This window comes from Mus pahari, unplaced genomic scaffold (genome assembly GCF_900095145.1).
Source record: "Mus pahari unplaced genomic scaffold, PAHARI_EIJ_v1.1 scaffold_9750_1, whole genome shotgun sequence".
NCBI classification, from domain to species: domain Eukaryota; kingdom Metazoa; phylum Chordata; class Mammalia; order Rodentia; family Muridae; genus Mus; species Mus pahari.
Genome location: NW_018392243.1, coordinates 1,798 through 28,572, shown reverse-complemented (window position 1 = coordinate 28,572; position 26,775 = coordinate 1,798). Strand labels below are relative to the sequence as shown.

Below are 26,775 nucleotides of genomic sequence, written 5' to 3'. Positions count from 1 at the left end.
TCTCTCTCTCTCTCTCTCTCTCTCTCTCTCTCTCTCTCTCTCACACACACACACACACACACACACACACACACTCTTCATTCACTCTCCACATTCACCTCACATACTCCTCACTCATTCCCTACATGCTCTCTACATACTCTCTCCATGCTCTCTACTTGCTCTCTACATGCTCTCTTGCCTTTCTCTTGCCCCAGTCTTTTATTGATTCTCCAAAAGCAGGCAAAAAACAGACATTGTGTAATCATTGCCAAATCAAATTCAAAAGAATAACCACGTGCCACAAAGGATCAAGAATTACAATCGTTCCCCAAAGTTTCAAGTTTCCCTATTCCCAGGCTTATAGCCAAAATAATAATAATTGCAANCTTATCATTATTTAAACTTTAAATTATACTTCAGAGCTCAGAGCTCCAAGGCCAGCTACTTGCATTTTCTTGTGAAGCTCTAATGATAAATGACATGGGCAAAGCTTCCAGGCAGTGGCCAGAAAGAATCAAGTTATCCCTTAACTCAATAGTTCTGCTAGCTTTCTGCTTCTGCACATTGCACACAATGACTCTTCTAAGAGTCCCAGTGTTTTGACTTAGTTTTACTAATATAAGATTTTACATATTCTATACTTGCTTATCCAGAAATCACTCTCAAATGTTATATAAACCTTATTTCATAACTTTAATAATTTTTTCCTTCCTTGGAGTCCCAATGTTGTCTCTATTCATTTTCTAATAATTTCTTCAAACTTTCTTTGTAAATCAAGCATTTGCAAATCTGGAACTACCACTGTGCAGTTGTTACATTGTTTGCAATGTACACACAGCATGCACCTGGGCCATTAGGACTGTGTGGCGCTGTGTCCCATGCCTCAATTTTTAATTGCTTAAGAATCATTACATCAAGGATTATCTAGTTTAACAGAATTCATCAGAGAAGAAGGAGAAAGAAGTAAAGAAATCCAGATACAATAGAATAATCATGCACACCAAGGCCAACTGAAAAACAGCCATGCACAAATGAACTCTATACAGCTATTGTCCAGGGCTAAGGTTAGAGGAATGGGAACAACTGTTTTTTGGTTCTTTTTTGGTTTTGTTTTGGTTTTTTGTTGTATTTTTTTTATTTTTGGTTTTGTGTGTGTGTGTTTGTTTATTTGTTTTGTATTTTTGTTTTTTGGTTTTGTTTTTTTTTTTTTTTTACAAAGAGCTGCTGCAGGCTACTGAGATGTCTCCATCTCGGCCTACTGCAGGCAGTCCCTTATTCCAGATATCAGGTCCCCTGGAGGGATGTGTCTCCTGCTTCTCGGGGTCCCAGATGCCATCCTTTTCTAGAAGGAGCTGCCACAGGCTTCTAAGATGTTTCCATCCCAGCCTACTGCAGGCAGTCCCTGTCATTGTATGCTGTCCCCAGCAGGGAAGACTGAAAGAAGCTGAGGAAAAGGGCAACCCTGTAGGAAGACCAGCAGTCTCAATTAATCTGGACCCCTGAGATCTTGTAAACAGTGGACCACAAAACAGGCAGCAAACACCAGCTGATGTGAGACACACACACCCCAACACACATACAGTAGAGGACTTCTGGGTCTGTGTTCATTCAGAGATGATGCACCTAGACCTCAAGAGACTGAAGGACCCAGGAAGTTTGGAGGTCAGGAGGGGTGGGGAATGGGGACATCCACATGGAGACAGGGGTATAAGAAGGAGGTATGGGATGTGGAACAGTCAGAAGGTGGACAGGGGGGTGGCGGAATAAAATATGGAGTGTAAAAAAATAAATTTAAAAAACTAAAATAAAATGTCATGATCAACACATAAATAAATAACAAAAAACAGTGTTACAGCAACATTTGGAAAACAATCAAGAAAAGAAAAAGGAAAAAAAAAACTGAAGCCCATCATCTTTAGTGAAAAGCTAGCTTTAGGCCTGTACTAATAAAATCCAAACTGCATCATATATCTATGTTCTTGGCTCTTGAGTGACTCCTTCACACATGCCCCAAAATGTGTATATTGTTTTCATAAATAAAACAGAAGTCCAAAACAAGCAAGAAAACAAAACAAGATTGATGAATCCATAGTATAACTCACAGTATTTATGAAAATTAAAGGAGTAAGTCTATGGATTAACTTAACATATGTAAATATCCAAACATTTGCATGTACATGGAACTAGTAACCAAACTTGGGTCCTTCTGCCAGAGCATTGTGACCTCTTAATTACTAAGCCACTGCTTCTGCCACATCTAACTTTATTTATTTATTTATTTATTTATTTATTTATTTATTTATTTATTTGAGACAGGCTTTCTCAATGAAACTAGAGATTACTAATGGACTACACAGATTAGCCACCAAGTCTCTGGGATTCTCTTGCCTCTCTACCAGAGCCAAGATCGCAGGCATACCATTGCATGTCTCTCTACTCACACATGTGCTGAAGATCTGACCTCAGGAATTTATATTTGTGCAGCATCTCTCCTGCCACCATATAACCAAATCATTTAACAAGAAAGATATTTTATATTTTAATGGGTTAAAAACTTTAAAAGTTATGCTATGATGAAATGTTTAAAATATTCTTTTATCGAACAGGAGTAACAAGGAAGATATCTTCTATGTAAGGTGTTTATTATTAGGCCTACAAAATGTAATAGTAAACAGGTAAAATATGCTAAGAAATGTTAACAAAAATGGAAGATATTTGCAGTTGACATGATGGTTTACTTAGAATTAAATCTAATTCTACTAGGAAAACATAAAGGAACATGTAGAAAATGCACCAAAACCATTAAAAGAATTTAGGGAATTCAAGGTTTCTGTACAAACGGAAATGACAGAACTTTTACTTTTGTATAAATTTCAAGAAAATAAAAATTTGAATTCATCTCTTTCCTTACAACCATCAGGTAGACATACTTTGAATATTATTTGTACCCTTCAAGATTTATGCTGAGGATTTATTCATTCATATTGCTGTGGAGTGGAGACCAGTAGAGTTATAATACTTTTTCTTGGTTGTTAACCTTGTCACATTTTTAATTAACTACAATTATTAATTACCTGAACTCTATCATTTTTCCCAAGTGAATATGTTTAAACCACCTTTCGGACTGATAGTCTTTATGTATATTCAGAGGTACATATGCAAAGAAAAATAATTCCTTGGCAGAGATATATTGTGGAGCTAGTGCAGTTTCAAATCCCAAATCAGGTGCCTAAAATTGGAGAAAAGGAAATATTGTATGATGAATGTCTAATGCTTCAATTATAATGTAATTCAAATAGCATTATTTTATCCCATTCATATCCAAATGATACTGCTTTACTTATTAGAGTAATAAACCAATATGATCTTTGGATATATTTAAATATCTACATGTGTGAATGAGAAAACTCAGTTTTCTGCAGTGCAGAAAAAAAAGAAGTTTGATAAATAAACCCCAGTTTGAAGTCTCTGTACCTTTGTAGGAGGGTGTAGTGGTGTATGTGGGGAGACCAGAGGTGCAGATTTTCAAGTGTATTGTCTATGGTGACACCATCCTGAACACAGAAGATCTTGTCATGACTGGTTGTAATTGGAGCTCTATTTGGTTCCAATATGGAGTTTTATCATGGAAGGTCCAATAAAGTTTCTTCCCTTTGAACTCTGCTCCCTGAGTCTCCTGTTCTGTGCCTGGGTGCTTCTGGCTTTGGTCTTCTCCAGTATATCCCATTCATTGAACTTATAGAATATTCAGACTGTCTCTTAAGGCACTGTTTACTTAGATTTCTGCTATCCAATTCTTTTATGCTGAACTGAACAGTTAGAGGTACTTTTAGTGGGTGAAAATGAAAATGAATACCAGCTTCAAAAAGGTTGTTGGAGTTGAGCCTGCTGCTTAGGATATCAAGTGTATGTGTGGGTTATAAATAGTGTACAACCTATTTAGTTTAGGACCAAAAGTCTGTTGGGGCCCATATCCATCAAAAGTTGACTCCAACAAACATTTCTGTCACGTTTTACTCCTGGTGTTTAAATTTTACATGCTCAACAGGAATTAAAGAGATAGGGAAATAAGGTGTCTAAAAGGACAGACCCTAAACCAATTGCCTCGGTAAAAAGCCTGATTCTAATACTTCAACTGTCACATAATTTGAGTAAGTATTTACGCTCTGTGTGCCTCGCATACCTCATAAGGAAATGAGGACAAATAGCTCTTATAAGATGAAGAGTTCACAGCAGTGCCTGACACAAAATAAAGGTCAGTGGTTACTTTTCCAGAGAGGATACATGTATCATTTGTGTGTAGGAAAAAATAACATTGTTGAGTAAGAGTTCTTCAAGCTTGTCCAGATTATAGAAACCCCTATAGTTTCTCCATCTTAACAATTTCAAATTTCACTGAAGGGAACTAAGCCACTTACTGCAAAACAGTGATGTTAGTGAGATTCTGAGGATTGCATTTGTTGGTTATGTCTATGGAATTGCTCATATCATCTGCATTGTACATTTGCAGAATCCAGAGCACAGACTTCAGGTATGTGGTGGTGTCCCCTTCTCATGGAATTCCTCTTTACTTTGTGTGTGCATCTCAGATAGAGGATGCTAAAACACTTTCCTCTTGATCTATAGCCCTAGTCTCATGTACGGATAGATTGTTTAACTAATATGTGTGTCCTTGTTTACTTTCTAGTGCTGACCATAAGCAGCTTGGGGGAGGAAATAATTTATTTCAGATTATTTCTATTACACCAGGAGGAGAAATTAAGAAAATAACTTTTGTTGAGAACTTAGAGGCAGGAAATGGAGCAGAGTCCATGTAAGGATGCTTCTAGATGTGACTGCCCACATTAATCATTAATCAAGAAAATGCCTCAAGGACCTGACTTCAAGCCAGTCTGATGTAGGCAATTCCTCAAGTGACATTCCTCTTCCCAGAGGTATCTAGGTTTGTATCAAATTGACAAAATCAAACCAGCATAGTGTGCATATACGTACAAGATATATGTATGATGATAACTGGAGGGCACCTGCGAAGGTTAGAGAAGATTTTGGAAGTGTTCAATGTTGTGTATAAAATTTTCTTCTACCAAAGAATATTTGACCTGATAGATCTAAAGTTATGACTCAGCTGTTAGGAGCACACACTTGCTCTTTGCAATGGACCTGAATTTGGTTCTCAGGTACCCTGCCAAGTGGCTTGCAACTGCCTGACTTCACGTTCATGGCAGACTCAGCACGCCTAACACAAACACCTGTACTTATATGCACACACATATAATTTAAAAACCTTAAAAAGGATGTATTAAAGAAACACCCTCTCAAAAAACAAGCAAACAAATGAAAAACCCAAAACAACAACAACAACAACAACAATAAAAACCAACCAATTAACCAAACAAACACCCTCTCTTTAATGTGCACATAGAATGTGCCATCTGTTCTCAAAAGAAGGCAAACAGTTTGAACACATGTTACTGACCTTTCCAAAAATACTGTGAGAACTTCCATACCCTAAAAGTTTTGAACCAGCGTAAAAGTTACGTGGAGTCAGTTTGTGTATGTATCCCAATTGATCATAGTACAATGTGAAAACTTTATCCTTAAATTTCCCCAATTCACCATATCTTTTTAATCCTGTTAGGAAATAAATAGAACCCTGTTGTTACTGATATACTACACTAGAAGAAATTTTATATTATACCTATGAAAATTTGTTTAAATTAGGGGTGGGAGTAGGGCTCTGAGATCTCTAAAGTAGTAAAATACACACTACTTTGTGTTATATCCTTGGAAAGTCTTCTGCAGTTCCACTTAATTATAGCTCATGTTCACTAAAGTAGGGGGTAGTAAAGAACAAAGGGTTTGTCTAATCAACGGATATGGAAGGCAGGTGTCTTGTTACCCTAGTGGTGTTTCTTCTTCCTGAAACTATCAAATTAGATTTCTGCCTAGGTAGAAACCATGAGAAAAGCTTAGGCTGGCAAGAATAGTCAGTAGTTACCACTATGATGTTGATACCAAAGAGAGTGAGTTGCATATTATTTAAGGCAAAAATCCTAGGAGATCTTCAAGTCAGATCCAGCTTGATTTCTGTGTCCTCTAACCAGAGTTTTGTGTTCTCAGAAATAGGGTCTCACTGTCTACCTATGGTTGGCTGAGAGCAACGGTAATACCCTGTATTGTTATGGGGACATTTGGGCTTCTCACTAACCAATGACTACTCGCAAAGAATTGTCCCAAACCCAGCACTAAGATTTTTCATTAATATACAATGTTTCTGGGAATAGAGGGTGCCAGTAAACAAGTTCCTTTTTAAAAACTGTACTTAAAATTAACTTACAAAGTACTGCTCCCTTGTCTTTCAAATTCCCATTCCCACTTACACCTTTAACTTCCAGTATTCCTCCACTTCCCCATTCATATCACATCTTCTATTTAATCCTCACCATTTAATTCCCACTCCTTTTCTAGATTCCTGAACTTAAAGAGATTAAATAAAATACAAATCTGACCTTTGAACGTTAGATCCAGAACACGTGGAATTATCTTTTAGGGCATGAGTAACTACATATAGTATAACATTTTCCAGCCCCCTTCCCCCATTTTCCTGAATAACACAGGAAGAGAAGCTACTTCAGAGGAGAGGATGAAGGGGAGAAGGATGGGGAAAGAAAGGGGAGAGGGAGAGGGAGAGGGAGAGAGAGAGAGAGAGAGAGAGAGAGAGAGAGAGAGAGAGAGTTGTTATAGTGGTAGTGGTACATGTATGGAAGTTCTCCACAGACAATCATAGAGAGAGAGATGCAGCAAAGAAAAAAAGCCAGACACAGGCAAAGATAGAACAAGGCCTAGTATGAGAATGATCCAGATAATTTGAACATATTGCCAAAGTTTATATTAGGCCAAGCAGAACAATTCATTCAGAAGCTGAGAGAAGCCAGAAAGACTAAGTTTGGAAGATTGGAGGATGTACAAAGGCTTCCAGGCTTAGGACTAGGGATAGTTAGAATAGACACCATAAAAAGGACAAAATGGCAGCCTACAAAATGAGCAAAGACCTTCACCAAACCCACATCTGACAGTGGGATGATATCCAAAATAAGCAAAGAACTCAAGAAACTAGACAACAACAAATCAAACAACCCAATTTTAAAATGGGGTACAAAGCTAAACAGAATTCTCAACAGAGTAATAATCTCTAATGTCTGAGAGGCACTTAAAGAAATGTTCAATATTCTTATTTATCAGGGATAGACAAATCAAAACAATGCTGAAATTCTATCAGAATTCCATCAAAAATAGGGTGACTAACTTCAAAGCTAAGTTCATGCTTGCAAGGGTATAAAGCAAGAGGAACCCTCCCTCATTGCTGGTCTAAGTGCAAACTTGTACAACTTTGGAAAACAATATGGCATGTTATTAGAAAACTGGGGATTCATTTGCCTCAAGACCCAGCTATACCTATACCAGCCCTGGGCATATACTCAAAAGCTGTTCCAACATACCACTAGGAGAGTTGCTCAACTATGTTCACAGCAGTTTTATTTTTAATAGACAGAACTGGAAACAATCTAGATGTCCCCAAACTAACGAATGGAAAAAGAAAATGTTTTACATTTACATAATGGAGTACTACTCAGCTATGAAAAACAATGACATCGTGAAATTTGCAGGCAAATAAGTGTACTAGGAAATATGGTCCTGAGTAAGGTAACCCAGACCCAGAAAGACAAACATGGTATGTACTCCCTTGCAAGTGGATATTAGCTCTAAAATAAAGGATAACTATGTTACAATCCACAGACCCAAAGAAGTTATGTAACAAGGAGGGCTTAAGTTGAACAGGGCATATTAATCTCTTTAGAAGGAGAAACAGAATAGACATTACAGGCAGATGGGAGAGAGGCCTGGAAAAGGGAAGAGATGGGGAGAGGAACAACAGATATCAGATAGGAGAAGGATGAAGGTAAAGAGTACTTCAAGAGACAACTAGGAGTGGGGCAGGCATCTCTCAGATGAGCTAGAAACCCAGGACTATAGAAATTTCCAGAAACTGATGAGAGTGACATAGCTAAGACTCCTAGTGAAGGGAGATGTGGAGTCTGAACTGGCCATCTTCTGGAACCAGACAAGACTTCCATTGGAGAGGTTAAGAAAACGACACAGGCACACAACCTTCCACCTTCAATTTGTTCTGTCTACAAGATGTGCTGGTGTAAAAGTGGCATAGAGATTGCAGGAGTGACCAACCAATAACTTGTCCAGCATGATTCCCATCCCATGAGAGGGAGTCCATGCCTCACATTACCTGGAAGGCTGGGAAACAGAGGCTATATTGCCCAGAGTCCCACAGTAGAATCAAACATGAATGAAAAAGAAATATATGAAATGATTCCTGATTCTATGCTACTATACTCCTTTATTAGCATCTAGCCCAATTATCATGAGAGGTTTCACCCAGCAACTGATTGAAACAGATGTAGACACTCAGAGCCCCACACTAGGTGGAGCTTGGGGAATCTTGCAAAAGAAGGGGAGGAAGTATTGGAAGAAACCAGAAGGATCAATGACACAATTGAAAACTCAGAGAAAGAAATACCCAAGGCCCATAGGGGCTCAGAGATACTGAACTGCCAACCAGAGTCTGCATGGGCCTGACGTAGGCTCTCTGCATATATGTTACAGTATGTAGTTTTTCTTCTCCTGGGACTCCTAACAGTGGGTGTAGGAACTGTCTCTGGCTCTGTTTCCTGCCTTTAAGACCGTTTACTCCTTTTGTGTTGCCTTGCCTTGTTTCAATAGGAGAGGAGGTACCTAGTCTTACTGTAACTTGCTATGCCTTGGCTGCTGATATCCATTAGATTGAAAGTTCTTCCATGAACCCGTTTATAGGCAACACAAGGCAACTTGTCTCTGTGGCACCTCAGCCATGATTTGCTCTGGGGGAGGGGAGTGATGTCAACGACTGCCAATTGGCCTTGACACTCTGAAAATTATTTATTATTTCAAAAAGATTCTAAAGCTGTTACCTCCTGCTGCTCTGACCAGTTTAGATCCACTGCACTAGGAGAGCCCAATAAATAATTTATGTATATGAAAAAAAAAGAAAGTTTTTCCATGCTCTTCAATTAATACTATGAATATTGCTATCCTACCAAAAGCAATCTACAGATTCAATAGAATTCCCATTAAAATTCCAATATAAATTCCTCACAGACAATGAAAAAAATCAATGTTCAACTTTATATAGAAACTCACAAACACAAACAAAAACAAAACAAAAGAACCCAATTTAAAAGGGCATATGTAACTGTCTTAGTTGAGTGTAGCCCGGGGCTTGGGGGAGAAGATTGTTCAAGGTTCCTGAATAAACTGCTGAGAGAAGAACTGGTGGTTGCGTCTTTCTTGCTGGTCGAGAGGACGAAACAATAATCCATTATATAAACAAATTTAAAGAAAAAAAATGACATGATCATCTCCTTGGATGCAGAAAAAGCATTTGACAAAATACAAAACTCCTTCATGTTAAAAGTATTAGAGAGATCCAAATTTCAAGGCCCATACCTAAAATAATAAAAGCAATTTACTGCAAACTAACAGCCAATATCAAATTAAATGGAGACATAATTGAAGGAATCCTACTGAAATTGGAACAAGACAAGGATTCCCACTCTCCCCATATCTGTTCAATATAGTACTGGAAGTGTTAGCTAGAACAATAAGACAACAAAAAAAGATCAAGGGGATGCAAATTGGCAAAAATAAGAAAGAAAGAAAGAAAGAAAGAAAGAAAGAAAGAAAGAAAGAAAGAAAGAAAGAAAGAAAGAAAGAAAGAAAGGCATCACTATTTGCAGATGATGTGATGGTATACATAAGTAACCCCAAAAATTCTGCCAGAGAACTTCTCCAGCTGATAAACAACTTCAGCAAAGCGGTTGGATATAAAATTAACTCAAATAAGTCAGTAGCCTTTTTTTTTATACAAATGGTAAATAGGCTAAAAAAATAAAGAAAAAACACCCTTCACAATAGCAACAAATAATACAAAATATCTTGGGGTAATCTGGACCTCCGAGATCTCTCAAACCATCAAACAGACAGCATACACCAGCTGATATGAGGCCCCCAACACACATACAGTAGAGGACTTCTGGATCTGTGTTTATTCAGAGATGATGCGTCTAACCCTCAGAGACTAGAGTCCCCAGGGAATTTAGAGGTCAGGTGGGGTGGGGGTGGGGCATCCACATGGAGATGGGGTGGGATGGGGAGGAGGTGTGGCATGTGGAACAGTCAGAGAGTGGATGAGGGTGGTGTGGAATGGAATATGTCTTCTTAGAAGGGAGAACAAAAATAACCACTGGAGGAGATACAAAGACAAGTGTGGAGACTGAAGGGAAGGCCATCCAGAGACTTCCCCACCTGGGGATCCATCACATATATACTCACCAAACCCAGACACTATTGTGGATGCCAACAAGTGTTTGCTGTTAGGATTCTGATATAGCTGTCTCCTGAGAGGCTCTGCCAGTGCCTGACAAATATAGAGATGGATGCTCTCAGCCAACCATTGAACTGAGCACAGGGTCCCCAATGAAGGAGCTAGAGAAAGGACCAGAGGAGCTGAAAGGGTTTGCAGGCCCATAAGAGGAACAACAATATGAACCAACGGAACCCCCAAAGCTCCCAGGGACTAAACCACCAAACAAAGAGGACACATGGAGGGAGTCATGGCTCCATCCACCTATGTAGCAGAGAAAGGCCTTGTTGGTCATCAATGGGAGGAGAGTCCCTTGGTCCTGTGAAGGCTCGGTGCCCCAGTGTAGAAGAATGTCAGGAAAGGAAAATGGGAGTGGGTGTGTTGGTGAGCAGGGGATGAGGGATGGGATAGAGATGTTCAGAGGGGAAACCAGGAAAGGGGATAACATTTGAAATGTAAATAAAGAAAATTTTAAAAATACTCAATAAATAAAATTCTCACAAACTGAATCCAAGAACACATCAAAACCATCATTCACTGTTATCAAGTAGACTTCAATTCAGGGATGCAGGGATGGTTTACAATATTAAAATCAACAATGTAGTACACTATGTAAACAAACTGAAAGAAAAAAAGGCTACATGATCATTTCATGAGATTCTGAAAAAAGCCTCGACAAAATGCAATATACCTTCTCGTTAAAAATCTTGGAAGATCAGGAATTCATCACACATCTCTAAGCATGATAAAAGCTATATATAGCAAACCAACAGCCAACATCAAATGAAATGGAGAAAAACTACAAGCAATTCCAATAAAATCAGTGACAAGACAAGGAGGCAGAGGGAGGGAGGGTTTTGGGTGGAAATAGGGGGAGGGGAAAAGGGAGACTGGATCAGGTATGAGGGGAGACCGGAGAGAAACTCAGAGGACCAGGAGATTGAATGGAAATATGCCACTGCAGGATGTGGGAAGTAGGGGCTACCTGTACATAGTCCCAGAGACCTGGGATGTGAGAGGCTCCCAGGACTCAGTGTGGGAGACCTCAGATGTGATAACCAACAGTGGGGACGTGGAACCTGAAGAGAAGGCCTCCAATAGATAGACAAGGTCCCCAGTGGATGAGTAGGGATAACAACTCACCTTCAACATTTGTGTCCCAGAACACAAATGTTTCTGACTAAAAGAAATGCAGAAACAAAAATGGAGCTAAGACTGAAGGAAAGGGTGCACAATGACTGGCTTACCCAGACCCCTAGGAGATTCTAGGGACTATGCCACCAACCAGTTAGCATAACTGGGCTGTTCTAAGGCCCCAGGTACATATGTAGCACAGGACTGCCTTGTCTGGCCTCAGTGAAAGAGGCTGTATCTAATCCTATAGCGATTTGATGCCCCAGGAAAGGGTGATTCCCCAGAGGGACATACCCTCTCTGTGGCAAAGAAGAAGGGGAACATGGTAAAGAATTCTGGGAGAGGGGGACTGGTACAGGGGCAACATCTGGGGTATAAATAATTAAAATTAATTTTAACAGGAACAGTGCAAAGAAAGAAGGGAGGGAGGGGGGACAGGATACAGTTTTATCAGAGTTTTTACAGAGAAGTGTTGCAGGTGAAAACAGAACGACCTAGAGAATAGGAAGAAACAGGAAGATTAGAACAGACTGCCAGAGTGAATTTGAGGCCAAGCAGAACAATACAGTCAGAAGCTGAGAGAGGCAAGTTTGAATGAGTAACCTTGGATAAGAGTTTGGGCCAGAACAGCTGAGTTGAACCAGCTAACAAGTCTTCAGAAAGAGCTAGAAAGGGTGAGCTTTCTCAGCAGTATGCATCCTAAGTGACAAATACATCTGGCAAATAAAAGTGACGTGTATACCCTTGGTTGCCTCCAAGAGGTTGATGGTAAGTTCTATTGTTGAAGTCACCATGCGGTTTAAACAGAGGATCATGCTGGGTCTAACTTGAATGCCTCCTTCCTTGATTACTAGCTTTCACAGTACCAGACGGTGCCATGTGAATTTCTAAGGGCAGAAATCAGCCATTAGTTCTGCACAGCTATCAAACCTATGAACTACAACAATAATCAGCATACGTGATAACCCTAAGTGTGCAATAGTGGCATACATAAGTTGGTGGTAACCAACAGCTCTCTTACTGGTCTCAACAAGAGGGAAATGAAAACTTGTATAGGAAACCTAGCTAAGTACTCTGGGTTTCTGAGTTCATGGAGCTTGGGTGAGAATTTATAACTAGCACTCCACCAAACCAACATAGCTCATAACTTCATTCTAAATATTTGTCCTTATATCCACAGTTAAACGAAGCTTCGACTCCTCATCAAAGAAATTTCCCTTTTCAGTAGACAGCCATTACAGAAAGCACAAAAGTCAGAGAAGAGATCATGTGGTACCCAGCTGCATGTGATACAGGGATAATACAACCACTACACCTAATTCTCAGATCACATTGTAGAGGAGTGGGAAGAAAGACTGTAAGAGCCAGAACAGGAAGTCAAGATCTATCCAGTGTGTATCCACTAGAAATATCAGGGGTGATATACCTATATGACTCTCATAACAAGACCTGAACAAACAATCAACAGACATGATGACATGAGAAAAGGAAACATCACAGGCCCCAACACAAGGTAAAGAACTAGAGGCAAATGATAATTGCTAAGAGGAGGAGAAATAGTCTTAACCAGGGAAGACTAACCAATAGAATTGCCAATATCAAGTGGTCAGCATTGAAATAATATATGTACTGGTAATATTATATTATGTATTGCTATATTGGACTGAACAAATAGTATATATATATAGATATAGATATAGATATAGATATAGATATAGATATAGATATAGATAATGAGTGTGTGTGTGTGTGTGTGTGTGTGTGTGTGTAATTTACAATACAACAATTAATAAAATAAAACCATGGGTTTGAGGGAAAAGAGGAAGCATATATGGGAGGGGTTGGAAGAAAAAAAGGGAAGGGGAAATTATGTAATCAAATTGTAATTAATAATTAACAAATTGGAAACACTAATTCACTACAAGAAGGTTTTAAAACTCAATGATAGAATGCCAATATGAAATGCAGATTACAGAGATGCAGAAACACCCATGTCCTTCATGATTCAGGTACTGAGTCTGGCTGACAGCCTTCAAATGTATTGGAAGGGAGCTGGCAATAGTAGGTTTAGGTCAATCACCATGAGATTTTCTTTCATTGTGCAATAAGCCAATGGGTTTGTGATTAAAAAAAACTGTAAGAAGATGGAGACCAAATTATTTTTAATATGGTACCACCTCTTACATTTCCATGACCTAAACTGTATCTACTTTAAGAGCAAAATCAAAGAAAAATCACTTTTTGTCATTGTGGTTGTGAGTATTGCATGACACGCTGTCTATAACATGTGGGACACAATTGTATCTCCACTGTGACATCTCTTATTTGGTTTGGAGACGGAAACAGTACTGGGTACACAGCATGCTAGTGAAGGTTTCCTCTTTATTATGTCTGTTCATATGGTTTGTCTCTGTAGATCCAACCAATCCATTACCCACTGTTTGAGATTTTATTGTCAGTCGATTAATACAACATGCTTTTCTAACAGCTTACCTTTCTGATCCACATGTAAAACAAACAAACAACATCAAATAGAAAATTCCTCACCTGCCTTTGTCATGAAAATCCTTCCATCGTTTCCAATAAAAACAATATCTGAAGTATAAAAGCTATGAAAAGACATCTTTATATAGTTTTTGAATAAGTCACACAGCATTTCAAAACTATTGCCACCATCCATTGAAATCCATATCTAAAGGAATAAAAAGACAACACCTCACTAAGAACTGCCTTTAACCCTCAAAATTACCTATTAGCCTTATCTCTCTACAAAAGAAAATATATGCAGTATTATTTTCCTCATATCTCTATGTCCATCATGAACCCAGGTACACACCAACTACTTTCTCACTCACCATATGATTTACCTTTCCAGTGTTTATATTGTCAAAGGTAATTAGTTCAACTAAGTGGTTGAGAGAGGTATCTTATTACATTCTTCTTCTCTCAGTGTGTGTGTGTGTGTGTGTGTGTGTGTGTGTGTGTGTGTGTGTGTGCATGTGTGTCTTGCATGCACATGTATGGGAGCATGTTTAGGAAGACTACAGGAAGAAATTGGGTGAATTCCTCTTGTGCTTGCTGCCTTATTAAGATAGAGTCTTTTATTGAACAAGAACTTTATTTTATTTATTTATTTGTTTGTTTGTTTGTTTATTTATTGGCCTTACTGGCTGGCCAGTGAGCTTTTGGGATCTGCCAGTCTCTGCTTCCTAATGTTGGGGTTTATGGATTTGCACAGTCACACTCAGCCTTTTACACTGCTTTTGGGGATTTGAACTCAGGTCCTCATGCTTTCAGAGCAAGTGATTTTACCAGCTGAACCACCTTTGCAGCCCCACATACTGCGTTTCTGCTTTGTATTTTCCTACAACATGAGGATTATAGCATCTCTTCAAATGTTTATTTGTTTTTATTTTCATTTAAAGGATGTGCCACTTTGTTTCATTTCTTTCATTATTACGTTTTCCCTTTGAAAGTACATTGTCAATGGAGTACTACTCAGCTATTAAAAACAATGAATTTATGAAATTGCTAGGCAAATGGATGGATCTGGAGGGTATCATCCTGAGTGAGGTAACCCAATCACAAAAGAACTCACATGATATGTACTCACTGATAAGTGAATATTAGCCCAGAAACTTAGAATACCCAAGATACAATTTGTAAAACACATGAAACTCAAGAATAATGAAGACCAAAGTGTGGACACTTCGCTCCTTCTTATAATTGGGAACAAAACACCCATGGAAAAAGTTACAGAGCGAAAGTTTGGATCTGAAATGAAAGGATGGACCATCCAGAGACTGCCACATCCAGGGAACCATACCATAATCAGCTACCAAAGGCAGACACTATTGCATATGCCAGCAAGATTTTGCTGAAAGGACCCTGATGGAGCTGTCTCTTCTGAGGCTATGCCAGTGCCTGGAAAACACAGAAGTNGATGCTCACAGTCAGCTATTGGATGGAACACAGGGCCCCCAGTGGAGGAGCTAGAGAAAGTACCCAAGGAGCTGAAGAGGTATGCACCCCTATAGGTAGAACAACAATATGAATTAATCAGTACCACCAGAGCTCATGTCTCTAGCTGCATATGTAGCAGAAGATGACCTAGTCGGCCATCATTGGGAAGAGAGGCCCCTTGGTCTTGCAAACTTTATATGCCCCAGTACAGGGGAACACCAGGGCCAAGAAATGGGAGTGGGTGGGTACGGGAATGAGGGGGGGTAGTATAGGGGACTTTCAGGATAGCATTTGAAATGTAAATGAAGAAAATACCTAATAAAAATTGGGGGGAAAATTACATTGTATGAACTCTTTCATTATTGTTATTTTTTTAAGATTTATTTATTATATGTAAGTACACTGTAGCTGTCTTCAGACACTCCAGAAGAGGCAGTCAGATCTTATTAAGGATGGTTGTGAGCCACCATGTGGTTGCTGGGATTTGAACTCTGCAACTTTGGAAGAGCAGTTGGGTGTTCTTACCCACTGAGCCATCTCACCAGCCCCCCATTATTGTTATTTTTAATTCTCCCTTCCATTGTATTCCTTAAACATTGTAGGGTCTATATTGCATTTTTTTTCTCTCCAAGCTGGTACTAGTAGTACAGTTCTATAATACTAGCACTTGGGAGGCTGAGACATGAAGGGGGGTTGGTTCTGTTGCTAAGACACTCTTCCCCAATTGGTTCTTGATTTGTCTGTTAAGAATGTCAGAGGCTAATTGCTGGGCAGAAGATACAGGTGGCACTTCTAGGTTCCAGGAAGATAGTCAGTCACAAGGAAGGAGAGAGGAGTTTTTGTCATGCCTTGGAGGTAAAAGAACACAGCTACCATGTGAGGTCTCACAGGGGCTGTGGTCTGTGGCCATGACTAGGCAGGTGGCCAGGCATGTTTGACAGGGGCTAGGTGGGACTAGTCAGTGAAGTTCAGGGCAGGTGGACAAATGGAGATAATAGATTGGTAAGGGCATGATTTTCCAGGTGGGAAATATCAGCACCCAGCAATTGTGCCAAGAAGGTAAGTTGTAAAGGAACAATCTGTGTGCATGTCATTTGTCCAAGGATAAAATGGAAGCCAGATTGGGGCTGGAAGCACAGCTGATCCTAGAGCTAAGGCAGTAGCATATAACTACATGCAACAGTGGCAGGCAGGGTCTACATACAGGTCCACAACAGGCTGGGCCAGAGTGTAAGACTCTGTCTCAAGGAGAAACAAAATACACTCATGAAAAACTTCATCAGTAGGGTCTTCTGGTAATATTCCTGACTTATATGCTTTTGAGTCATCAAATCTGAGTATAGTAAACTCTTCCAAAAGCACTTTTCAATCCATAATTCCAAAATTTCTAGAACAGAAGATAATGAAGTGGCTACATTGGCAAAAATTGACAGGAAACTGTTAGATGAAGTCTAAGAATTTGACAACATTTGTGTAATACAGAGAAAATAGCATGCAATTTATATTGAGAAGAAGGCATGCCAAGAAATGTAAGATGCTTGCTTACAGAATGTACAGAGTAGCAGGCCCTTGGCCTGAACTCTGCAGCCAGTCCCACAACACCCAGAGGAAGCTCCACTCCCAGGCACTCTATCACACCCAGGATCATAGGACCAGAGGTGAGGAGGACACAACATCTGTCCCAACATTACCCGGAGTAACTGGGACCAGAGGGATCCAGGGAAACAGGAACCCAGCCCAACTAGTGTCACAGGTTCCTTCTGGTCTGGGCTGGTGCTCTGAGTAGAACTTGGGCCTGAATTCTGCCTTTGCAACCAATCCACAACACTCAGAGGAAGTTCCACTCTCAGGCACTCTAACATACCCAGGACTCCAGGATCCCAGAATCCTAGGGACTTGGTCACACCAGGATCTCAGGGTCCCATAGGCAGCTTTATTCCCAGGAGCTCTGACACACCCAAGATCTCAGAATTACAGGATCCTACAGTCACAGGATCACAGAGACAGCTGGACTCTGAGGAGTTCTGACACAACTAGGATCACAGGAAGGAAAGATTCCGGTCAGATATAGCTAGGGCACGTAGTACTAGTGATAACCAGATGGCAGGAGGCAAGCACAAGAACATAAGCAACAGAAACCAAGGTTACCTGGCATTATCAGAAACCAATTCTCCGAACACAGCATGTCCTGGATATACCATCACACTGGAAAAGCAAGATTCAGATCTAAGATCATTTCTCATGATGATGATAGAGGACTTTAAGAAGGACAAAAATAACTACTTTAAAGAAATACAGGAGAACACAGATAAATAGCTAGAAGCCCTTAAAGAGGAAACATAAAAATCCCTTAAAGAATTACAGAAAAACACAAACAGGCAAAGGAAATGAACAAAAACATTCAAGATCTAAAAATGGAAATAAAAACAATAAAGAAATCACAAAGGGAGACAGCCCTGGAGTTAGAACACCTAGGAAAGAGATCAGGAGTCATAGATNCAAGCATCACCAACAGAATACGAGAGATGGAAGAGAGAATCTCAGGGGAAGAAGATACCATAGAAAATATTGACACAAAAGTCAAAGAAAATGCAAAATTCAAAATGCAAAAAGCTTCTAACTCAAAACATCCAGGAAATACAGGACACAATGACACAAACCTAAAGTTAGTAGGTATAGAAAAGAGTGGAGATTCCCAAATTAAAGGGCCAGTAAATATCTTCAACAAAATTATAGACAAAACTTCCCCTAACCTAAAGAAAGAGATGCACATGAACATACAAGAAGCCTACAGAACTCCAAATAGACTGGATCAGAAAATAAATTCCTTGCACCACATAATAATCAAAACACCAAGTGCACTAAACAAAGAAAGAATGTTAAAAGCAGTAACGGGTAAAAGTCAAGAAACATATAAAGGCAGACAGACCTACCAGAATCACACCAGACTTCTCACCATAGACAGAAAGCTAGAAGATCCTGGGAGGATCTAATACAGACCCTAAGAGAACACAAATGCCAGTCCAGGCTATTATACCCAGCAAAACTCTCAATTACCATAGATGGAGAAAACAAGATATTCCATGACATAATCAATTTTACACAATATCTTTCCACAAATGCAACCCTACAAAGGATAATAGATGGAAAATACTAACACAAGGATGGAAACTATACCTTAGACAAAGCAAGAAAGTAATCTTTCAACAACCCCAAAAGAAGATAGCCACACAAACATAATTCTACCTCTAACAACAAAGATAACAAGAAGTAAGAATCACTTGTCTTTAATATCGTTTAACATCAATGGACTCAACTCCCCAGTAAAAAAACATAGACTAATAGACTAGATAGATAAACAGAACCCAACATTTCACTGCATACAGGAAACACACCTCAGTCACAAAGACAGAAACTACCTCAGAATGAAAGGTTGTAAAACATTTTTCCAAGCAAATGGTTCCAAGAAACAAACTGGAGTAGCTCTTCTAATATTAAACAAAATCGACTCAATAGAAACACATGTATAAAAGTTGGGGTCTTAGACAGATGCACTTAACACTTAAAATGAACAGAATGCATAGAAACAAACACTTATCTAGGACTAATTGGCTATTCTGGGTCTTTTGATGTTACATATCAAATTGAGGATTTTCTTTCTATTTATGTGAAGAATGAGATGAGGATGTTGATTGTGATTTTATTGAATCAGTAAATTCTTTTGGTAGGAAGATCATTTTGCACAATGTTAATTCTACCAAGCTATACACTTGGGAGGTCTTCAAATTCTAGTATGTTTCTTAATCTCTTTCTTTACACATTTAAAGTTTTCATTATAGAGGCTTTTTTTTTACCTCTTTTGTTATATGTATCCTAAATATTTTATTTTATTTGAGAAACTGGGAAGAGGAGTGTGTCCATGATCTTTTTCTCAGCATGCTCGTTACTCATATATATTAAGACAGGTAAATTTTGTAAGTTAATTATATATCCTAATACTTTGTTGAAATTATGGATAATTTCTACAGTTTTCCAGTCAATTTATGGGAACAATGGGTATGAGGCAATATAATCTTAAAATAATTTGACTTAGTATTTTCCCATCTGTATCTTTTCTCTTGCCTTTTTTCTCCAGCTAATGCTTCGATCACATTATGAATAAGCAGTAGGGATAATGTGCAGTCTTCTCCCGTTCCTGATTTTAAGGGGGCTTATTAATGGTTTCATTCATTTAGGATGTTATTGGCCATGGGTTTGTCATACATAACCCATGTTGGAATACACGCCCTACAGTCCTACATGTTCTAGGGCTTATATTAAGAAAGCATGTTTAATCTTACCAATGACTTTTTTCTTTTTTCTTTTGTTTCCATTGGATGATTCTTGTATTTTTTGTCCATGTATTTGGTTTACTACATTTATTTCTTATATATGTTAAAAAAAAGGCAAAAATAAAACAGTGAAAAAAGGAACAAAGAAATCATAAGAAAAAAGTGTTAATCCAAAAGAATAAAAATTCAATGGCCAGAGGAGAAATTAGAGGTTGAAAACTGTTAGTATAAAAACCAAAATAAGGTAGTCTCAAGAAGCCCTAATACCAGGATATCAGATGTGTATATGTTCATTAATGCATACAGTAGAGAAGAGCCAAAAAATTTGTGAGCATGGATAAAATAAAGATGGTTTTTGATCACATATACCCTAGATTCTCAAGTTGGGAGGCACAGATTCAGTAGAAACCACTTACATGTTGTGTCAAGTGAGAAATACTGAATGAATTAACAATGAGGCACGGTGCTAAAAATCAGCCTAAACAACTTTGGTTGGCCTTGTCAGTTGCCCAAGTTGTTTTTTTGTTGAGACAGAGTCTCATACTGGAGCCAAAACTGGCCTTGGACTCACAGCAACTCACCTCCCTCAGCCTTCAGACAACTGGGATTGCAGTCTGGATGGGCCATTATGCTTCACTTCCCTGATTGTTCCCAACAGGTTTAGACTGGTACTCAATGTCTTTCTACATCTGTAACTGCTCCAGGGAGTTGTTATTCATAAGCAATAGATTTTCTGAGAGAGTCATGAACTGAACAGATATTCTAGGATTCAGCTGCCAACCTCTGAAATCTTTAACCACTTTCTATCCAAATAGAAATCTTACATGGATGTTAATAATTGAGGAGCTCATAACTTAAAGTAAAGCTATAACCTGCGTTGTGATCTTAGAATCTCACTGAGAAATTCTATTCTCTCTCTTGACTGAACTGCAGTCATTAAATTTTTCTTTCCCAAGAAGAAATCTCACTGTGAAAGTGAATTGAGTGCTTTTCTTGGAAGATACCATATCACATCTTAGTACTGAGTGCCTTCAGGTTTCATATTTTGTGACCTTACTTTTAACTTGGGAAATAAACATAGGTATTTGGCAAAGCTTTCAGGTTACTGATAATAGAACTGTCTGGCTGGAAACCCAAGGATGGAGAACATTACCAGAAAGAGCTCAGATGACAACAGAGCCAGAAGAGGATGCTCTGACAAATTCAGGTGAATTTGCAGAAACACCAGATAAAAACCATACTTTTAATGGATTAATGGTAAAATCTAAGTCTTTCAATGTTGTAAAGAAATGAGTTATTTCCAGTAATATTAAAAAATTTGGTGCTCCATGTCTCATTTTTATCAGCCAGTGAACGATTTGAGAGGTTACAACTAACTCCAGACTACTAAGCTTAACACACAATAGTTTATAAGCATTTATTACCGCCACTTCTACTTCTATCCCCTAGATCACCAGAGTACTCCAGTTCCTCATGTATATGATCACACAGTCTACCAAAATTGGACTACTACTCTTATTCCAAAAAAGGAAATTTATGTCTGCTTACCTGATTGCCATAAACATACAGAAAGTGGCTTCGGGGATGGAACACCATTCCAACTGGATGAACGAATGTGGAAGGAAATTGAAAACTAGGAAATTTTGGTCGAGGGCTTGGTTTCCCATCCTTGAGCATAGATACAGTGACATAGGTCTCTTTGGTATCCTAGAAAAAGCAAAGGAAGACTTAAGATTTGTCCTCTTATTCTTTGTCCATATTATAATTTCTAGACTTTTCCATTATTTCAGTTTTAATTGAGACAAGGGCATACCCATTATCACAGCAAAGATTTCAAAAAAACATTAGAAATCACTGAAAGCTCTACTCCACTACCTCAGCTATCAGTTTTATAGATGCTGAGATGTAACATAGGAAACTAAGGAATCTACTCTAAACTAAAAGTAGAAAATTGGACTGAAGAACACCACCACGTATTTCATCTCACAGCAGACCTATTCTTTAAAAAAAAAAGACAACAAATAATATCTACCCAAAATCATTTTTCCGGGGAAGTCTTATCATTCTGGGAGTGATACATATACAGGCTTATGCTATCTCCTTTTCCTCACTTGTGGTTCTCCTGAAATTTATTTACCTACTAATAAGAGGTTTGTTTGTTTGTTTTCAAGAAAACATCAGTTTAATCTAAAATATATTCATTTCAGCCTACACAGGCATGGTGGCAAATGCCTCTAATTCCAACACTCAGGGTCAGGTGTAGGCATTTGCTGTAAGCTCAAGGATACATAGTATTACATAGTGAGACTCTGCCTTAAATTTTTCAGCTGAAAAGTCAGCTTATTTGATGTTACACTGAGGTCTAGAGGGATGATATATATGTCCCACTTAGGACTTAATGCTGAACAGCCACTTGGAGAACCCTTGAATTTTCTAATGGTTCTGAAAATAATTATAATTAGTAGTCATGGTTAAGGATTTATGCAACAAAAAAATGCACATCTGTGTCAATGGGCTCCCCTTCTTTGTGCATTTAAACTAACCCTTTTCAAGGAACTTTAGATTTTTGAGGAAAATATTCAGCTTATATTTCCCTGGAGAATCAGAAAACTATTAGCATTGTGGCTTTCACTTTTATACACTTGAATGACACATAAAAAGAAATGTTCAGGAGCAAACTTTTCCACAAATGAGTATATCAATTTCTATGCCAGAGATCATGACAAACTGGAAATGATGTCTGCTAAAATTAGTTTGTAGTGCTTTGTGACAGACAAAAACCCTCTGGGCTATAAGACTTACTTGCATATAGAAAAGATAAATTCCACTTTCGGTTTCATGATCAATAAGAAATGCTATCACGTGTGGAATGGATCTTTCATTTTTATAAGTAGAAAATACACAAGGCAACCATTGAAGAAATGGTTCTTTACTGAAAAAACAAGAACTGGACTACAAAATAGAAAGAGAGAAAATTGTTCCTGAAACATAATTTGCAACTACATACTGTAGAAAAACAAGCTAATGAAGCATTGTGGTCTTTTGACAAGTCACAAATAAATCCATATGTCCCCTCCCCTTTTCTTATGCATGCATGCATGCATGGACATCAGCATATACACAGAATGGTTCTTACTATGTGGCCAAGGGTATTCTAGATCTATGTAGCAAAGGTCAGTGTACCTCCTCCTACTGGTTGCTAGAATTGCATGTCTGTGATTATACACATGGCTTAGATATCATAGTTTAAATTCTTTCAGATCTATTCCTTTCTTCGGGATGGATTTTATTTTTAGAAAACACTGAGAAGAAACTCTTCTCTGGTATGGAGTATTTTTCTAGAGACCCTAGATACATTTAGTTTTAACAGAAGTAGGTATCTGCTATTAAGTATACAAGGAGACACCACTGGGACTGGTTAAGTACTTCTTAACCAGTGTGTTCAAGTACCAAATTGCACATCAAAAACAGTTCTCGAAATCATGCTTAACAAAATTAGCTACCTTTGAAAGTTTCTATAACATACCTCACTGAGGGTCCTGTTTCTTTTGAAAGTGACAGTGACATAATCAACTGTAAAGTACAAAGGTGCAGAAATTATGAACATCTATTTTTTCACTTGGGAAGTATTAGTGTTAATAGAGCTGCTGCATAAGATAAAATGGTTTGTGCCATCTAATAATGTATCTTTACACACATCACTCTAGCAAATGAGCAGCAGTGCCACTCTCACTCATTTTTATAAAAGTTATCTCAGCATGTGGCCCAGGGTAGCCTCATGTCTTCATCGTTCCTGTTTCCAACTCTGAGTGTTAAAGGAATGACAGGTATACACCACTAGTAAGCCTGGCTTTTGCATTTTTAGGCCATTAATTCATACATAATCATTATCTTCACATTTTATTCAATTTTATATTTAATGCAGTTTATTTGATCGATAAATGTAATCTATAGTGATAAAAGTACATTTAAAATTTACCTTCAAAACTTTCTCTGTTTGCAAAACATTTTTCATTATACCACAGTTTTCCTCTCTTATAGTCATTCTATATAAATATATAAATGAAAATGTCAAATGGACCACATATAGAGATATATATTAAACAAAAAACCTTACTTTAAATTCCAAAGTTTTGATCATTGTGGATGTGAGGCCAACTAAGAAAAGAAATCTGTACTTATATAAGAGGTTGAAGACTACAGTAAAGAAACAGCAATTACATTGTCAAGCGTCCCTAAGAAAGAAACACAAAGGCACGATGGAGCTCTTGGCTGTGAAGTGTCTTTTTAAAGCACTCAGAAGCTGCTTAGGTCTTCACCACAGTTAGAATGGTGCGTGTGTTTACTTCGTTGTTGTTGTTCCACATCTGCTGCAACAGGGCAGAAGGAACCTGCACAGAAGACTGATAATGGCAAGTAGCAGCAATATAAAGGCACTGGGAACTGACCATAAGAAAGAAATGGGACACAAGTAGAATTATTTTTCTTAAATATTAACTATAATATGATGAGAAAGTTTGTTAGGGGAAGGTTTCAACTTTCAATTTGGAGTTGAGACAATGAAACCCTCTTTTATTTTTAATGAGAAAATTAGCATAACTTATTAGTAGCAATTATATAAATGTTGAGGTTTTCTCTTAACCCTGATAGCGACCAAATAATAGAGGCAGGAGTATCTTATTTATTTAACAGCTTTATGGCACAACAATTGAGCAGTACCAATTTTTTTTTAAATCCCCTAAACTAATCTGGCTATCTCTCAGCCAAAACCCCCAAGACGCTTACACTTTATGGTTTTCTCTGTTCCACCTGTTTTCTTGTGATTTCTCCTGGACCTTCTCCTCATGACTGAATCTCCACTTCCTCTCGCTCACCCACTCCCCTGGCTGGGAGGAAGTTCAGCCCTACTCTCTCTCCTCTTCCATCATTGACTTTCCAGCTTTTATTGACAAATCAGAGAATAAATGGGAAACAATGTTTATACTATGTTTAGCAGGAGATACTTAGAATAAACATTACAATGTCACGTCAAGATTGTAACCACACATGGTGGCAGAGAATCAGCAGTTGAACAATACAAGATACTCTATACACAGGGCACAATAATATTATGCCTACATCTCCCCCTTTCAGACCAATAAAAGGCTCTTTCTCTTACAATATGATGTACCTTCATGTGTTTGGCAACCTTGGAAAAAGTATTCTATTATTCATCCTTGATGAATCTAAATGCATAATATCTTGATGCATCTAAAATTCTATACCTAAATCAATTTCTATCAAAATTTATTATTATGACATGCATAGGCCTAAAAACATTTTCCTAAGTCCTAAACAATTTGAGCTTGATATAGATACTGATACTATCTAGTCTTCAACTGTATCAGAGACTTAAAAGGGAATAAATATTACCAGAATATACAGGAAGTGCAGGGAAGCAGCTTCCAAAACCAAAAAAGTGACAGAGATAGCTGGCTGCCTGTACAGTCCCCCTGAATTTTTCTATAACGTGGGAGCATCTATCTTCAGCCAAGAATATCTGGCAGACACTTCTGTGAAGGAGGAATTATAATGGACTTGCCTACCTGTCATGGCAAATCTTGGCCATCAACTTACTGTATCCTGTATGTCCAGTTTAGACACCATTCTGTCTGCAATTGAAGCAAGGGCATTTTCTTGCCCAGTGGCTAGCATTCCACATATGATGCCAACTCCACATGGAGGACCTTTGATTGCTTGTCATGTTCTTTGAAGGGGAATAAGGTTCTGCTAGGAAAATGTCAGAGGACTCTCCATGCCACAGGACCCCTAGCACACCCAGAACCTCGGGATCATGGGTGAGTGGAATGCAACATCAGCTCCAAAGAGTCCTAGAGGGCCTTGTGCCAGCAGGAACAGGGTCAAAGGAACCCCACCTGACCAGAGGCTGAAATTCCTATTGATCAGGGCCAGCGCCCCCCCCCATCTTCCACCAGATCCCAGCGGAGGGCTCCAAGGGCCCCAGAGGAATCTCCACACAGCAGGACCCCTAGCACACCCAGGACCTTGTGATCACTGGAGAGCATATGGGCAACAGAAGCAACAGAGCTTCTTGGACAGGGTCCCTTCAGTCCTTCATCCTCAGCCAGGAAGTGGAGCTGAGACCCAGACCCCTGGGCATCTTCCTTGCCAGAGGAGTGACAGTCTACAGGGAGTGCTCTGACCCCAGGACTCAGGAAGTGGATCAGAGCTCCAGACTTCCGCGCAAGAGGAGAGCTTGCCTGCAGAGAGTACTCTGACCACTGGAAGAGAGTTGGACTCCCAGGAGTGCTGACAGAGGCTAACAGAATCACAGGAGAAACAAGCTCCAGCCAGAGACAGCTAGATCATCTAACACCAGAGACTACCCATTCATGATAAAAGTCTTAGAAAGATCAGGAATTCAAGGCCCATACCTAAACCTAATAAAAGCAATGTACAGCAAACCAGTAGCCAACATCAAACTAAATGGAGAGAAACTTGAAGCAATCCCACTAAGATCAGGGACTAGGCAAGGCTGCCCACTCTCTCCCTACCTATTCAATATAGTACTTGAAGTCCTAGCCAGAGCAGTTAGACAACAAAAGGAGATAAGGGGGATACAAAATGGAAAGGAAGAAGTCAAAATATCACTATTTGCAGGAGATATGATAGTATATATAAGTGACACTAAAAATTCCACCAGGGAACTCCTAAACCTGATAAAGAGCTTCAGTGCAGTAGCGGGATATAAAATTAACTCAAAAAAAGCAGTGGCCTTTCTCTAGACAAAGGATAAACAGGCTAAGAGAGAAATTAGGGAAACAAGAACCTTCATAATAGTCACAAAAAATTATAAAATACCTTGGTGTGCCTCTAACTAAGAAAGTGAAA

General features: G+C 38.7%; 1 protein-coding gene across 1 annotated transcript in view; it reads right to left on the bottom strand.

Moving 5' to 3' along the window:
- Positions 1 to 23,930, bottom strand: part of LOC110314898 (cation channel sperm-associated protein subunit beta-like) — a gene marked incomplete at both ends in the record, with an annotated part of 38,986 nt that extends 15,056 nt beyond the window's left edge. The window contains 7 exons of the mRNA XM_021189093.1: positions 3,057 to 3,211; positions 5,459 to 5,613; positions 14,138 to 14,282; positions 21,433 to 21,591; positions 22,687 to 22,836; positions 23,411 to 23,457; positions 23,864 to 23,930. Coding sequence (XP_021044752.1) covers positions 3,057 to 3,211; positions 5,459 to 5,613; positions 14,138 to 14,282; positions 21,433 to 21,591; positions 22,687 to 22,836; positions 23,411 to 23,457; positions 23,864 to 23,930 — 878 coding nt within the window. The remainder of the gene's footprint in view (positions 1 to 3,056; positions 3,212 to 5,458; positions 5,614 to 14,137; positions 14,283 to 21,432; positions 21,592 to 22,686; positions 22,837 to 23,410; positions 23,458 to 23,863) is intronic.
- Positions 23,931 to 26,775: the final 2,845 nt, after the last annotated feature.